Genomic DNA, 16,841 nt, shown 5'->3' on the forward strand with positions numbered 1-16,841 from the left:
GTTAGCCGTTTTGAAGATGCAGCAACGTCTTGGCTAGGTCCCACACGCGGCGACAATATGTCGTGCACCTGTTTGACGCGGAGCCACAGCCAGAAGTGCCTTCTTTACAAGTCGACCATTTCCCTCTGCAAAACTTTAACACCAGCCTATTTTTTCCTTTCTTTTTCCCCCTTCGGCGACTTTATTCAATTCACGTACGCAATTGAACGCAACAGTGGAGAGAGGCTGACGTCTGAAGGGCTTGAAGGAACAATGGTAATCTTCTTTTCCATGGACCATACTATCATAGTTCCATCAGTGAAATGGTGGGGAAATTTGACATCACGGTTTTGAACATGTGTACGTCGTTGATGAATTGGGACTACGGAGTTCTGACCATGCAGCCACGTCTCGCAGACAAGACATAGGAAGGCGTTGATGTGCATGAAAAGAACAACACAGCGTTGAAATGCTTCAGCGCGTGATGTTAAGTTTGCGCACTGTTTCGCCTCACTTTTAGTGCTAAAAATAACTTGTTTAAGACTAGGTATGCTTGTGTGGGATATCCGTGTTGATTGACGACTGTTCCTGCTTCCGCCCCGGTCAATGAGCGCACTATACGCAAACATCACACAATGGATAGAACAACTATATTATGATTATATTGTTACATGTACTCCGCATAGCGATCAGGATATCTCTACGACGTGTGAATGTATTCCAATTACATTATTATTTAGGATATGTCTACAGGCGGCATCTGTCCTTAGGGCGCTACTTACCAGAGGACCAGGTTGGTCAGCGACGCAGACGTTAACGCCTACATATTTTTCGCCTACAGCTTCTTTGTGATATCTAGGGCCGGCGTAAAGACTATATTCCGTGGAATCTAATGGTGAATATTTCTGAGAGCCGTTCGTTTGTTCTATACCTCAATTCATTCTAGAATGGAGGCTCCTTATAAGACAATAAGACGTACATCAGCATATTCGCAAGACCGCGAGAATCACCGAAAGCCTTCTTGTACTGTACACTCATTACTGCAACACGCAGGATGTACAAGGCACGGTGTTTTTTTTTTTCTTCTTACGGTACAAACGAATGGATAGAACAATCACTGTGTTCTAGTGTGCATGACTGGTGACACGTGCTGTTGTTCCAGAGCCTCGATTCAGACGCTCATCTTATGAGCAGCGAGCCGAAAGGCCCGCGGTCGGAAAACGCCCTGGATGCTCTCCTGGACGAGCTGCAGACCTTCTCTAAGGCGGACGCGAAACGTCGCCCAACGTCCGCGGATTCCCCTGTGCGTAAGCCGCCCGTGCCGGTCATCCCTGTCACCGGAATGAAAGAGGTGAAGAAAGCACCTCCGCCGCCGCCTCGTACCACGAGTCGGTCCCCCGCCACTTCGCCCACGGGACGACGCGATCCTCTGCGTACCAACGCCCTGGCAGGCGAGGAAGCCCGTCGGGACCGACTCTCTTCAAACAGTAGTAGCAGCGAAAGCGTCAACTCGCAGGTGCGTCACTGATTTTCTACCTTTCCGCTTTTTTGCCTGCCAATGTTAGACATAGGGTCGCTCCAAAGCGACAGGTAGCGGTATACCTTTACCACATGCGGAATGCTGCTGGCGCTGCTACTACCCCTTGGAACGCGTATGGGGGAAGTTACGCTTGCGACCACATATCCTGAGTAGTCTTGTGTGCATCGCAGCCAGTCCTAGTGCACGTTCTCACTGTGCGCGTCTGTATTCTACGGCACTTTCTAGATGGCATTTTAGTTAAATGGCACGGTGCATGCCACGACCCCTAGTATTTATTGCAAGCAATGCTCCGTCCAACCCGCTTAACGGCTATATTTCCAACGCTTCCTGCGCAGGAGGGCCTCCGCAGGAGCCGTCAGGAACTCCTCGACTCCCGGCATCAAGAGCTTCTCAGAAAGCAGCGACAGCTCCAGGAGCAGTATGCACGTCTTCAACTGCTCCAGAGGTTATCTCCCCCGAAGCCCGACCTCAAGAAAACGGGTTCTGAGAGCAACATATTGCATAAGGCCTCGCTCTCGCTGGGTGCCCCCTCAGGTTCTTTGACGCAACTCGCTTCCCTTTCTTCGTCGTCGTCGTCGGCGGCGGTGACGACCAACGCATCTAACGGGTCAACCGGCGGCGGTACTACGGGTGGGCTTCTTCGGTCGGGTGCCAAGATCTACGAAACCGATATTTTATAATGGTCTTTGGGTAGATGCATTTCTTTTGTTCTGGTAGTGGAGGGCTGCTGGAAGACTGTGCTACCGTTTGCACAAGTGCGGGAAAGTAGGCTGCGTTTGAAACTGCGATGTTCGCCAACTTGGCAGGAGATTGGGCCCTTTGTCATGGGATGCAACGAGGACGTTCTTAGCGCAGCTTAGTTATCGCTCCCACTTGAGAATGGCCTTGTTTTGCCCATGACCCTTTTCAGTAGAGCCTGCTTATCAACGCAATAGGGCTTTTGATCGCGATTGAAATGATACAGTTCTTCTACAGCAGCCCTCGATGTGCATTGCGGTGCTTGGCCAACAGTTGTGTGGCCGTCGCGATAACATTATTGTACAGCAGAAAGAGAACCGGGCTGGGACCGTTTTAAATACTCAAAGCGGCAAACGCAATGCAAAAAAAAAATCATGCAAACGCATGTCGGTCATGCTGCTGACTCCCTGTTAGATGAAAATTATCCTGATATATCGTTGTATTTCTTTGCGTATGCGAGCGTTTCCTCGACCGCGTTCTTCTCCAAAGGCCTTGCATTGCTTGTGTTGGGCAGATATGACTTAGTCAAAGTGGTAACAAAGTGTTTACAGCGAGAGAGAACAACGCCATAGCGTGCTGTCTGTGAGCACGGTTTGTCGATCTGCCTCCCAATCTTATGAGAAGGTCGCCATGTTCCACCGTTCTTTCATGTGATCTATAATGACACGCATGCACCGTTTTATGACGTAGGAAAGCAGTACAGAAAATGATTATACGCTTCAATTAGACTTAAATGTGCCACGTTTTTTTGTTTTACCAGTTCCTAACTTAATGGCGAAAGTTGACACTGGATAAAGCTTCGAAAGCAGAGTGCTTGGTCTTTCGGATAAAATTTATTTTAATTCGCTTGTGCAAACCTACGAGAAAAAGCAGCATATATATAAAAGCAGAATATTTATGCAAAAATCACTAACAGGACAATTTAAGTCGGCTACACGCCTGCGCGGGAGAAAGTAGCAAAGCTCACTCAGGTGATGGGAGCTCCTGACTTCTCAGGCTCACAAAGCAACATCTGCGACGCTGTTCTCTCTTAGGCAGCAGCTAGTTTTACTATAACCAACCGACGTCAGGGAGCCTAAACGCGTGACTTTGTTCTTGTTCTGTACGCCGACAAGATTGAGGGCTTTACTGGCGTTTTCTGTTCCTCCAGTGCCCTTTTCCTGTCGCTTTGGAGAAGGTATATGCCAAAGAACTATTATACTAATTGTTAGGAGACAAAGTGAAGGCGGCGATATACTTCTATAGTCCGTGTTTGACTACTTGTACGTTTGCTGCCAGAATAGGCGTCAGTGTTTATAATATTGTTGAGCGGATCTAATACACAAGTTCAAGATGTACAGACAGGAACGGCGAACTGAAATAGGGCCGGAACGGGCCATGCGAGCTAGACAGGCTTCATGCTGACCGCATCCGAATTTGTGACGCTGTGCTGACTGGGCTAATTCTAAAAGACATCATCCCTTCTCTGCAAGCGTATCGTTCTGGAACCGATCGTTCGGCAGCGTTCACCTGCGAGGAGACTTGTAGCTGCACTGCCGGCGACAAAACATTACTTCAAAAATATTAGGAGATAACGTCGGCCGACCTTTAGGTCATCTTCCTCGCGGTACTCTATTTGTGACAGTGCATATTTGATGGCGGCCACTCATGCTTGTAGAAGGGTGACGGAGTGCACCAGAATTGTGCATATGACGCTAATTTGTAACTCCAGATGGTGTTCCATACATCTTGCTCTTCGCTTTTACAATCCAATACAGTCCGCTCTTGTTTCTGCAAGGTGAGGCGCCTCCAGCACATTGTCCGCATGACCGAGTAATGGTGCTCGTACACCAGAGGACGCTGGCTCCCATGGTCCGTTCCTGCAATTGCCGCCGGATGAACTGTACGTTGCTTTCAGTTCTTGCGGACAGGCCACACAGTCGAAAGAGACGTCTGTGGCGTCTTTCTCGGTCAGGTATTATTGCTCATTTTGCGTACCGTCTGGAATTCTGCGGTAACAAATCGGTCTGAATTTTCCTCGTGAGAGATTCAGGAGACGGGACTGTCTTTGAAAACGTCATGTGAAATAGGCAGGCCGTTTATCATCGCAGTGGGCTGAGTGTCATATCATCGTCATTGCATAGGTTGATTCTAAGGAAAATCATCGCTCAACATCTTGACGTGAGCTGGTGATGCATAAATAGAAAGGTTTAATGAAACACCAATAATAACTATGGAGGTCTCCCGCCTGTGCTTGATACCATTTGCTTTAAAGAACCAATCAGGACTGTCGGGTCTCTTCGACGTCATCGCAGTCGCGGGCGGCGCCCGCAAACGGGGCAGTGTACTTCAGTTCGTGGTCCAAACTCGAAATTATTTCTTCAAAATTGTTAGTAAAAAAATCACTGTGACGACCACTCCAAGTGATACGGTGTCTCCCATCACGATAAATTTGAAAATGCATTGTGTCCCAAGTAACTTGGACAATTATTTGTTCATATCAATTATTTCCTTCTCATGCATATTCAACATGAGGCTCCTTGCAACCCAGCACCGGAGAATGACTGACTAATAATGATGAGATGAATGGCTAATGTATGTCGTATTTCATGACGCGTTAGTAATGAGGACGTCGTTGTGCCTCTGCACGACCACTTCCATTCACACCCGCGAGCCTCGCGCGAAAATGCTTACATGAGAAGTGTCCGCAGCATCGTCTTCACAAGGTTCCAGGTTCGAGTTCAACACCTTCATCAGCTGAAGTAGCAGATGATACTGTTGTTACATATTTTTAAAGGTCCTCGTTGTTTCTTGGACATTCTTTGGAGACTTTTCTTGTACATTGTATACGATCCGTGCAAGAACCCCCTTCATGTGACTGAGATCCGTTTTAGCGCCATAGGTGACAGGACTGCGACGAATAGAGCTTTATACAAAGGTGTATGGTGAACCGAAGGCGCCAGGTGACAGCATTGTTTTGTATAGAACTTGGTGTTTGAAATAGTGAAGTGTGATATAGTTTGCCCGGTTGTTCACGATGCTTATTTATTTTAGGTTTGACACTGTTGCCTTCGCAGCGTCGTGTTGCGGAGAGTGCAATTACTGACTTCTGGAGCCCAGTTGGATGCGTTTCTCTGGGGGCGTGAATGTAATATTTTTTTGGTTTGTGTCTTAGCACGACTGTGGAGTCCAAAGTGTCTTTGGCGTTTTAACCAAAGATCCACAGGTCATCCTTGAAAGCGCATGTGGACGAGAGATATAGCCGGTGATTGTCACAACTCTGTTTTTTCTTCCTCTAAATATGCATGTAACTCTACGTTCGGGCTTGCTCATCAGGATTTTTTTTAAATGCAGCAGTCTAGTCTCAGATGAGGTACCAGCCCTTCAAATGTCCCAGTGTCACGCAGCAGTACCGGAGAACAGACCGGATTCGATATGCCGAGGCGGAGTTTGTGCATCGTTTAAACCGAACTGGAGAATGAAATAATATGTTCCCTAAGGGTGAGTCATTTTCACACCGCTGGAGATTAGACAGATTTGTAAGCAACCGTTGCAATTTTGTTCGCGGGACTACTGGACGCATTTCATTGAAATTTTATTTCCACCGATCAGGTGAAAGGGCAATGACAAAAAGCTGTAAAAAGACAGCTTGCACACATCTGGTTCTCACTTATTTCAAGATTACGCAGACAAAGAGCAAAAAGACCGTAATGAAAGGTCTGCAAAATGTAACCATCTGCTGACACGCGTTTAACGGCTGCACTTGAAGCTTGGTAAGCGCCGTATTTCTCTCTTACGTTCAGTCAAAGTAGCTCCTCTTCGCTGTCGCTTGGCTTTGACCAGCAGCTTGGTGCACTTGAGGAAAAGAAGAGCAAAGGGATAAGGACAAAGTATTGAGCTGTACCACTTTTCATTGAAGGCTACACTGTACGAGCCTTCGTGTTTTATAGGCAATTGATCGCATAGTTAATGTGTGTCGGTCACCACGGATATATAGGACGTTGTGAAACACTAGTGGGGGCACAGCGTTTCGTGAGATTTTTTGGGAAACTTTTGTATTATCTGATTATCACTGACAATATGTAGAAACAAGTGATGTGCTTTGAGAGATGAATCGTTACATTGAGTTTGTCACTACGTATATATACTATGGAATGACGCGTGAGAGCTGGATGGCGGTTCTTTAACTCCTAGCGCCTGAATTTTGTACTTGGGGGGGCGCCTTGCCGTGCCTGCGAGTGAATTTTTTGCACAGGGTGTCGTGTTTCAAGTTTCATGACAATCTCGAGCAATAAGTTCCTTACGTTGTTCCAGACTCCGCCTCCTGGGGTTGCGAATAATTTTTCCACGTCACTAAGTATAGGGATTGGTGATTATTTGTAATTGTTTCTGCAGTGGGTAGAGTATAACGAAGTCATATTAGTTGAAATCAATTGATATTGTGGCATTCATGGACAATTTAGGTTCACTATAGTGGGTGGAGCCTTCCCCTCATGAACCAAACAATAGTTATCTGGTGTTTTTGCGATGCGGATGTGTGTGTTCAAAGGAAAGGTCGCACAACTTTTTAATAATCAACACAGTATTGGGCAGCAACAATTTGTCGATTTTGTAAGACGGCGTCATCCTATGCGTTTCCATCATACATCAGTTGATAGCTGATCAATCGCGTATTTTAGTTGCACATTTATTGGCTCTCGAGTGTCTGTAATGCTCACATGGTTAAAACTTACGTATAATATTAATTTCAAAAGTTTGATCATTGGACAAGCACGCTTGTGCCTAAGACCTGACGAATAGTTTCCCCCCAATTCTAATGGAGTGTGAAGAAACAAAAATGTTACCCAGTGTTGTTGCTATACATTCGAAGTACATTTCTACATTAAGCATCACGTTTTAAACAAAATGTAATATAACTATGTTAGCGACAACAAAAGTAATAATGTGAAGTCTTGTTGAAGCCCAACAAGGAAAACTTTGAACTTACTCGACTAAAAAGAGCAACAGAGATGTTCCACATTCAACCTAAAACGACAGCCAATAATGAAACCTTTCTGAACCAACCTTTCTGAACCTTTCACCATTGCATTATATGTTGCTTTTCTGAAAGTGCAATATGAATATAGTTGATGTATTTCAATTTCTTCGAGTTATTGTGGAACGGTATGTATGGCGGACGTCGGACATGACGGTTCTGTTTGAAGTTGGAGGCGGCATCATTGCTCAAGTCTCGCAACAAATTATTGGTCTTCTTTTTCTTTTTGTTTTTTCACATCGCTCTCGAACATACGATGGTGCTCGAAGTAGCGGCACTGGGGTGCTTTGTCATTTCTTTCATCTCCTGACACACATTACGCGCACATCTTCTTGTAACATGTTTGTTGTGAATGTAATAAAGGCTCATGTCTGTTCATCTTTACATGGTGCTCTGTCACATGTCGGCACCTAAAAAGAAAGTGGACAATATGCCATCTAGGACTTACCGCGGTATTCTGGTTCCGCCCTCATGGAACCCTAGAGCCTATAGTAAAAGGTATAGGGAACTACCTCAGGACGAGAGCCGTCGATATCTGGAACAGAGATTGTTCTTCTGGGAACCGCCCTCATCATTGACATGGTATTTAAAGGGTTAAGGATGACGTGTTACTGCTCATGGGTATTGTAGGCCAACGGTTCTGTGGATAGGAAAGATCCATCCAGTCTTTTACGAGCCTAGTGCACTTCGAGGATGTCCTCTCTTTGATTCTCGAAGCTCACTCTATCCCAGTGCCTTTCTTTGCAGTTCCTTCAGATCAAGGGCGCGCACGACCACCTTCCAGCACACTTTGAGAGTCCATAATAAGCTTTAAACAGAGAAGACGACTGCAGGGACATTGTTGTTGAATTTGGGGGATGCATTTATCTCTGTATCCCACAAGCTCACCAACAGAGATTCTTCTCGAGATTAGACTGCGACTATAGATTGTGAGTGCAACAGTAGTCGTGTGGGTCCGGGGGATCGGTTTGCCTTCTGGGCTACCGTCAGGCGACATCTTTCTGCAACGTCCAACGGAAAACCCAGGACAAACCTCAAACAGTGCAGCCGGCAGTTTGATCCTGCATGGCCTTAGAACCGGCACAAACGAGCAGATGAAAGGCAGCATTTCTTCTGCTTTGAGGAAACACGAAAGGACAGAGATAGAACGAAGTGGACACGCAGACAGGAACTACTTGTTTTAGAGTGGAATGGACGCTGTATTAAATACAATGAATAAGTGAAACGTCTGAGACCGCGGCTAAATCGCGTCTGAAATCGTGGCAGATCATCAGAAGACTTGTTATAGGAATGTGACTAGATGAAATACTAATCTGCAAAAAGGCCAGCTGATTACCTGACACAAGCTCATAACATAAGGAGGAACGTGTTTCCCACAATTCCCTGAGTATATTGCTGCTGAGGATATTGTTACTGTCCTGCAGGTATGGCACACTTTTGTGCGAGTCATTTGCTGCACTGTACTCTCTAACTCAAACATGTACGCTTTATTATGACGAACGACCACGCAATTCAATGACGAATCAGGCAGCGAGAGTTTCGTTCCTAGCCACCTCCGCAGCAAGATCACCAAGTGATAACAATATACTTAAAAAATCGTTATCCGTATCTATTTCGATAATTTCTTGTTCGTCGTCTTGCAGAAGGTACCCGAAGAGCTCGAGGGTGTTGCCCATCAGGGCGTGATCCGTTCCGTCCAGCACTGTTCCGTTGACGGTGAGTTCGTGCAGAAGCCAGTTCTTTAAAGTCGTCATGGTAGTTGAATTCACTCCTTTGATAGCAGAGTCGTTTTGAAGAACGCGCCCCACGTTTTCGATGACGACTCCGATAGCTTTCCGGTCGATTGTCGGTTCTTGGTCATCTGCATCAGATAACGCATTACTGAATAGTTGGTTCAGTACAGATTACTTTAAAGACTATTACATTTCCAAGTGGCGTTCCATTTCTCATGGGAACTATTAGCCCTGCCAGCGACAGCAGCGACTCCGGTGCCATCCCATGAAAGCGCGTATTGCAGTAGCTCCACGCGTCGAATGACTCGGCGTACTACCTCTTTGTACACCTCGCATCCTGGCGTCATAGCGGAGTTGTTGTTGTGGGAAATTTTATTGTGAACGGAATACACAACCTGTACGCAACACAAACTGAGCCGATGGCAGCAGGGAACTATTTAGAGACTCGAATGATTATATGCACTGCACACGCACTATGCAGGATAAACTATGTGCACTAGATACATAAAAAATGCATTGGCAATACACGCCCTGGACTATAGGCTACACCACCCTAGACCTTAAAGTATGAAGAAAGAAAATGATTACACAATGTACACTATGTACAATCGAGGTGGTGATCCCATGATTGATGCATGGCCGTCCTGTGCACAAACTGAGGGATGTGCGCCCCATAGCTTATCGAACCGATCGCGCCAAAGCACGAGTAGCTCCCGCTGCAGGCAGTTCATCACATTCACGCACAAGCGTCGCGGCAACGAGAACAGCGGAGCGCGATTCCCACGTTGTGCCACCACCTTACAGCGCGCTGTCCACAATATGCTGGCGCCACAAGCAGTCCAGGAGCACTAAAGGCGAGTTCCCACTGCCGGGCGGGAGCCCGGAACGGCGCCTGCAACGGAAGAAACGGCACCTGGATGACGCCGGAGGCCCGCTCTTTGGCGCCGTCTAAGCAGTCGCTCCTTGCGCGACTGACGACGACGAACGGCAGTGACCAACCAATCAAAGCGAAGAACAAGAGGAGGGTCTGTGGCGCATGAAAGCAAACGATTGCCTTATGGCGCGCGCGGAAGTCTCATTTCCCTCGCCCTCATCGGTTTATCTGAAAAGTACGGCAAACTTCGGTGTGGCACTCGCCGCTCCAGGCTCCGAGATCACACGCCTGGCAGCGGGAACATAGCTTAAGACGGTGAGACGAACGGTGACAGTCAAAGGACACCGAAGGCAAGGTGCCCACGCGCGACGTGTAATACGCGTATTGAACTAACCGTCAAGTAGAGCCTGCTTGCAAGAATGTGCAAAGGAAGTGAGTTTTGATGAGTTTGAGTCTGAATATTTTTAATGCGTTAGCATTAGAAGAGGCGTTTCAAGGAAAAGCGTCGGTGTGGATCCGTGGTCAAAACGTGGAGTGGGAAGTACGCCGCGTGAGAGAGGAGGAGGGCAGTGGAGAGTTGAGAGTAAGGGAAAGTAGGTCACGGAGCGGAAGCCAATGTACGCGAGCCGCAGCGGCTGACGTCACGGAGAGGAACACGTCTGTGGAAGCGGTCTTGGCGGCGTGCCAGATACGTGGGCGGGTCTGAACTTGCGGGTGTGCAAGGCGCGTACAACGAAGTGTGAACCGAGTACGAGTGCCGGGTCAAGTAGGGGCCAAAAGAGACGGATTGTAAGCGAAGGAGACAGGCTGCCGAAACCGAGGAACAACGCAAGCAACGTCAGACAGCGGATGCCGCTGCTCGGCGCCGAAAGCGTGCGAACGAGACGGAGGAAGAGCGAAAGCAGCGTTTCAAAATACGCTGTCGGCGTGGAAGAAGGCTTGCGCCGCTGTTGTGGCTGTCTAGTTAGTAACAGTTAGTCTTTATTACCGTCACCATCATCGCCCGGCATGTATGAACCACAAATAATCTTCCCGCAGTTAAGAAACGCCTACGACAAGGACACAATGACATTAAACAATATTCTTCTCAGCTATGGCAATAAAAGAACCACGGAGGCTAATAAGACTAGTCCTCTACGTAGAAGGCAGAAGATTTCATGTAACCACATGATGAAGGAAATCACCCTGCAGGGTGAAGGCGAGACTCAAATAGTTAGAAACTGATGAATAGCCTGCAAAATATAACCCTCAACAACCCACCCGATCTTGATTACCGACATGATGACGCACGCTGTCACATTGATGATCCTGATTGATTGAGACCTAGCAGGGTGCAAACATAGCACTAATCGAAGTGACGGGAGCCGCCTTCGCAACATTACAGTGTCATGGCGTTCCGTCTAACTCAATTGAGTAATGGCAGTTGAAGAAAAGAAGTATGCAATTGAACATTGTGAGGCTTATGTTGTGTTTTCTCTTTCCCTCTTTAATTGCCTCATCCACTACAACGTCCCGCTTACTTTTCCCCGATATGTCCTCAGAATACCCGAATGCCAGGTACCCGAGACGATTTGCTACTCACCAGATTCACTCGATGTGAGGTTCCCGCCTGCTTCGTCCGAGCTGCAAATATTTCGTAATAATTTATCATCAGAGACCGTAAAGATATCGGAAGGACACTAGTGGCGACAAGAAAGAAACACATACGCTCAATTTACCTACAGAGGCGCTGTCACTGCAGCAGTCGGCGGTACTGTAATACCTCTGTCACACAGGCAGTGTTCAATTACCATTGCAGCTCCATTGAAACCACTGGGTATGCGCGTAGTACCACCGAGCGCGTAGCGTATCCACTACTCAAGATCTAATCCTGTCCTGGTAGGTTCACGCGTTGCACGCAAGGCGGCGCCACACATGTGGTCAATGGAAGTTGGTTTGTAATGATAATTGAAGACTGCCCACCCGCGTGACAGCCTGGGTATAACTATGCTGTAACTTAGGTAAGTCGGGGTTTACCCATTCGTCCAACAAGGCGCACTTGCTACCCCGCCTGCTTCAAGCTGATGCAACCCCATATAAATGTCTCTCTAAATGTTCCTGACGCACGGGCACGTTTGAACTCCTTAAGGGAAAGGCAGTGCGTGGCGTGACACCCGACACAGGAAAATCTTTCTTTTTTTCCAAAGCGGCCCTTTTGGGAAGCTGAAAACGGCGACCTCCTCTTTATCTGTAAAGGCGTAGGTGTAGCCTCGAACGAAGGGCGACACGCGATTCGGCCACGGTACTCTCGAACGAAGGCTACGCCGTGTTTTCATTTTTCAACTACTCGAACCCTGTCCGCAGATATTGCAGTCGCAGTACTTATTTTGAATCAATTGGTCGAATTGTTGTGTTTATTGTTAATATAGCGTACGTGTAAGCTGGTTCTAATGGAAATACCTAGCGCGACATCTTTGGGTAGGTTTTTCGAACGAAACACCAAAAAGAGTTCGCTCTTGCCGTGTGTCACCGGCACGAGCGCTCCTTTCACGAAGGTGTCGTTTGCAGCTCTGCGTCGGGTCTCAGGTGCGTCGGGCGCGTCGGGTGTCGTCGTTTCAGCGCACGATAACAGACCCTCAGTGAGTCAAATTAATCTATCCACAGGCCGCGGCCGCTCTGGTGGCACGCATAGTCAAAGAACGTAAAGTCATAAATCATCATCATCATCATCATCAGACGTCGAGGCGTTGGTGGCGAATCGGGGTGTTCATTTGATTGCAACACGGCCTAGCGCTCGGAAATGGCTTGGTCGGCGCAGGAGTTGGATCACGTGACCTTTACCACCCGAAAATAAGTGCCCGGAATCTTGGGTGTTTTAGTGACTTTGATCGCTCGAGGGGCACCGCGGTCGCCCGTCTTCGGGTGCCGTCGTCCGCTAAATCGCTTGGACTTCGAAGTGCGAGCCAATCAGAGCGCTCGCCACCGTTGCAGTGCGGATGTGACGACACCGGGTATAGTTGGGCAACGCGCTGCTCGATCGTTTCGAGACCGGGCAAAAAAATAAAAAGGCAAGTGCTAGCTGTCAAATTTCTGGCGCTCGGGAAGCGCTATGCGAACATACGACGTTGCTTCGCCTTCACCAAGCCAACATGACTGCTCGGGATCTGGCAAAAAAAGTTGCCAGGAAAGGACCACCCGAATTCGCCATCACTTCAGCCCTTTGCAAGAACCGTTGGGTGCGCGACCCTGGATAAGCGTGATAAGAAAGACAAGAAACACTTACATGACGCGTCCACCTGTAATGGAGATAAATATGATTAACACAGTGTTGCATTGCGTAAAGTACTATACGTACTGGCAAAGCTTATGATTAGTAGTGCGGATAGTATTGCCACTGTCCGCTTCACCATCCTTGCGCTTTCCAAGTTTTGTGTGGTTGCGGAAAATTTAAGAAAATAGATCGTGCCCTGCAGCGTCCTGGAGAAGCAAAAGTAACAGAGTTTCATTTTGTAGCTCCAATAAACTTAAGAGTTCCAGAAAAATCGTCGGGATTGAAATTTTCTGCGTTCTCTGCGTTCTCCGACACAGATGTGTTGACGGTAACGATATTCCCGATGGACAGCAAGGCCGACAAACACAGCTGACACACGGACTCCACAAAGAGAACACGGCTTGGATAGAATTTCATATTGACGATGCTGCCAATTATGTTGCCGTTATTCTACCGACCACTGCTAAGTTGAGTGGTTGCTGCAGTGGTGATCATATCCATCATGGCAGCTCCCGCTATAGGTGACGGAACCAATTCTTTATTTAAACATTTCGCTCTTTTAATCTCTTCCTGGCTTTCGCTCTCTCAGCTTTGCTTCTTGCTTATTTTTTAGCATTTCTTATCAAATTCCTGATTGAATTTCTCACACGCTATCATTTCATTTCATTTATTTTAACCTTAAGTGCCCTAACTGGGCGTTACATAAGGTGGGGGTTACATAGCACTATATTACAGCAAAATAACCGACAATCAATGAGAAGGGTGACAGTAAGATACACCAGCAATTAAACAATTATTACGGTTCGGGAAGTACATATTTCACATGTTGAAATAGGTAGTGCACTGTTGAACAAAAAGGTTTAAGTCAAAGATACGTATTATCACATGGAAGACTGTTCCACAAGGCGATCATGTATTGGTGAGTTTGTTTCAGGTTGTCTCTGACGCCGGCGCATATTTATGAACCGTACATTAATGCGTACAATGAATGCGTTAATTGGAGAAACAACGATGAATTTTTTTTCACTGCCGAACCAATGACAATTTGTCACGTACTTAAATACTACCGCATGAACGGAAAAAAATGAACATTAGATAGGACTAACATAGTGCTAACTATGCAGAATACGAGTCTGCCTTACCTGCTTGAGTCTCCTATGCGTCGCTGTGGCAATCAACTCGTTGCCAACGGACCCTCGAATATCCGTATACCTACAACGTGGAGTATTGCTTGGAAATTACGTATACACGTTGTCATTGTTCCCGCACGAGATAAATCGCTGATATATGCCACGCTGCCATTTGTTAGAAGGGACTTATCACAGCCGTCGACTTGATAGCGGCGCTGCCCCAGGAACAACGATGACAATGTCAACAGCAATGTCCGCTTGAAGCTGATGGAACGGTTTATGATGCTTCAGGATGTGCCAGCTACAGCACCGTTATTTGTTTTCCAAAAATGGTAATAGTTTCGGCGCGGTGGTCGGGTTCCTCCGTGCACCATGCATACATCAGTGGTGAGCAACTGGTGAGCAACGGGTTATTCTAGAGGATAGAAGGTCTAAGTTATGGTGTAGTGCGACTATGTAAAATAAAAGCAGTTGTGTACTAATGTGTTCCTTCATGAAACTACCTGTTGTGGCAAACGAGGTATTGGTCACGTACAATGTGGTGAATGTTGTGCCGGGCATGTACGTATGACCACGTACACAGGGTTGGCTGCGCGCCCCAGTTTCTCATCAAAAGAACCCCAGGTGGTCCAAATTATACGATGTCCTACCATGCGGCACGTGCAACATGTTGCCACACAAATAGGCTTATGTGTAAATCTATATACTCCAAATTATTAGTTCGTACTGAAAAAAATGGAGCAGGCAATAGTGTTTCTGTTTCTGTTTCACAAATGCTAGCATAGTTCGTTCGAAAGATAGCTTCGTTATTCCATTAGAGATGCGTGCAAAATTTTTCACCAGTGTAGCCTATGCAGAGCGCTCTTTTTTGCGTTCCCATAACGTGATAAAGCTGGTCCTTTTCCCGGTGCCCCTATCCCGAATCGCGGTTCCAGTTGTGCTGTCTGGGGATCTTTCCTGGTTTTTCCTCGTACGTTTTGAGACATATGTCGGCACAGTTCCCTCAGAAGTCGGTCCTGGACGCGCATTCCCAAGGGAGTCAGTCGTGACGTTGCCCACCTGTGAGGCCGACAACCGCGAGCCCCATTCACCACCACCCCTATCCACGCGTAACTTGCCCCACACTTTTTTCTCCTGGGTATGCCCTTATAGACACCGCAGTATTATGAAGTAGCAGGTGGGCCGGTTGATGTAGCTTGAGACAAAATTTTACGGAACACTGGGGTGTCGCATTTCTCTTTTGGGGTGACACCCTAGCAGCAAACTGCAGCGGGTACACGTGTTGAGAGACACCCGTTTCTTATTCGATCTCTTCCTAATATATAACATGGGGCCGCTCCGCTGAAAAAAATACGCAGATGCCCTGTTCCGTAAACGTTTGTCCCAAGCTGTACATACTTCGCGGTGCAGCGACGACAGGAACAACGGCAAAAAGATGAACTTAATACGAGTCGCAACCTGCATCCTGGCTTCCTTGCCTTCCTGACCGTTTATGGTATGGATCTGTGCTCAAGGATTCTTTCGGGCACATGTGTCGACATCCTTGCTGACACGTGCGCTGAAAGCGTCCGATAATACTTATCTTTCTCAACTGCTAAACATCACCGTGTGACCAGCTCCCTGCGTATTTTCGTAACATAACAACCCAAGCAGCACAATGTACTGAAAGTCGAGTGCAATAGGGGTGAACGGGTAGGTGGAAGACCTTGACCAGACCCGTGATGTTCAAGAACATTGATAAGACACATACCGTCCACCCCTATTGCACTCGACTTTCAGTACATTTTGCTGCTTGGGAAATCGTCCGAGGATCATCTGGGTTTGGTTTAGCACGATCGAGGTTGACATGATCGTCTCCTCACACAGACTCTCACTGAGGGCATTCATTCATGACATGCGCGAACGAATCCAGTTATCCAGATTTGCCGTTATGCCGTTATTGTAACCATTACTGCCATCACAAAACTAAAGGCCAGTGGTCTCCAGTATCAGTCTAAATTCGTTAATATGACCAAGTCCGTCCCCACCGATTTTCGTCATAACGCAAATTGTCATACTAACGAGAAACACCCCGAAAACATCGTTCCTCTCCCCCCCACACACACCGCGGGTGGATCTACTGCATATTCTGAAAAGTTAGTGGTTTATTTACAATCTATTTCCGGTAGAAATCGGTCAAAAGTGTCTATGTTGTAACACAACATGTAGACACTTTTGTTGTTGTGTTTCGAGCACAGGCGCTCTGGTAAAGTCAGACCAACAGCTGCGTAACTACAAGAGTTTATTAAGCAGTGGTCAGAATTGTTACCCTGGACCGGCAAACATGAAAGACGACACTTGTCGAATGGCTGAGAGGCCCACATTTATGTCCAACGGAATCATGTCTCCTTTTACGCAGGACTGTGGAGAAAAGAAGAAGAGGCAAGTCTCAATATACTTTCAGTTTCCTTTTTCTTTTTCTAATGCGTAAAAGTGCACACGAAAAAGTGTTATTTGAGCATTCCGCGAGTGCCTTGAGATCATGCAATGCGGCAGAAGACAATGGCAATTGGACTACGTTAGAAACTCGTCGTAGGATAGCAA

General features: G+C 47.1%; 2 protein-coding genes across 15 annotated transcripts in view; one reads left to right on the forward strand and one right to left on the reverse strand.

Annotated features, from left to right (window-relative positions):
* Positions 1–7,655, forward strand: part of LOC135367252 (coiled-coil domain-containing protein AGAP005037-like) — a 270,487-nt gene extending 262,832 nt beyond the window's left edge. For 11 of the 14 annotated variants that reach the window (XM_064600418.1, XM_064600412.1, XM_064600413.1 and 8 more), the window contains 3 exons: positions 216–255; positions 1,142–1,495; positions 1,855–7,655. In XM_064600418.1, coding sequence (XP_064456488.1) covers positions 216–255; positions 1,142–1,495; positions 1,855–2,199 — 739 coding nt within the window. In that variant the 3' untranslated portion in view covers positions 2,200–7,655. Of the gene's footprint in view, positions 1–215; positions 256–1,141; positions 1,496–1,854 lie in introns of those variants that run through there. The other 3 variants (XM_064600414.1, XM_064600425.1, XM_064600423.1) reach the window with 2 other exon arrangements.
* Positions 7,656–8,743: 1,088 nt separating this feature from the next.
* Positions 8,744–14,443, reverse strand: LOC135367253 (uncharacterized). Its single transcript, XM_064600426.1, has 5 exons — positions 14,271–14,443; positions 13,213–13,334; positions 13,141–13,153; positions 11,461–11,501; positions 8,744–9,132 (listed from the first exon to the last, which is right to left on the reverse strand). The coding sequence occupies exons 2-5, from the start codon at positions 13,265–13,267 to the stop codon at positions 8,795–8,797; spliced, it is 447 nt and encodes a 148-aa protein (XP_064456496.1). The 5' UTR covers positions 13,268–13,334; positions 14,271–14,443; the 3' UTR covers positions 8,744–8,794.
* Between the last annotated feature and the right edge of the window lie 2,398 nt (positions 14,444–16,841).

The sequence above is a fragment of the Ornithodoros turicata genome, chromosome 8 (assembly GCF_037126465.1).
Source record: "Ornithodoros turicata isolate Travis chromosome 8, ASM3712646v1, whole genome shotgun sequence".
Lineage (NCBI taxonomy): Eukaryota > Metazoa > Arthropoda > Arachnida > Ixodida > Argasidae > Ornithodoros > Ornithodoros turicata.

Excerpts from the sequence above, each read along its gene's own strand:
- LOC135367253 (XM_064600426.1), bottom strand. The coding sequence starts at position 13,267 with ATGGTGAAGCGGACAGTGGCAATACTATCCGCACTACTAATCATAAGC. Across the intron at positions 9,133-11,460 it reads CCTCACATCGAGTGAATCTG|ATGACCAAGAACCGACAATC; the intron begins GTGAGTAGCAAA and ends TATCTGATGCAG.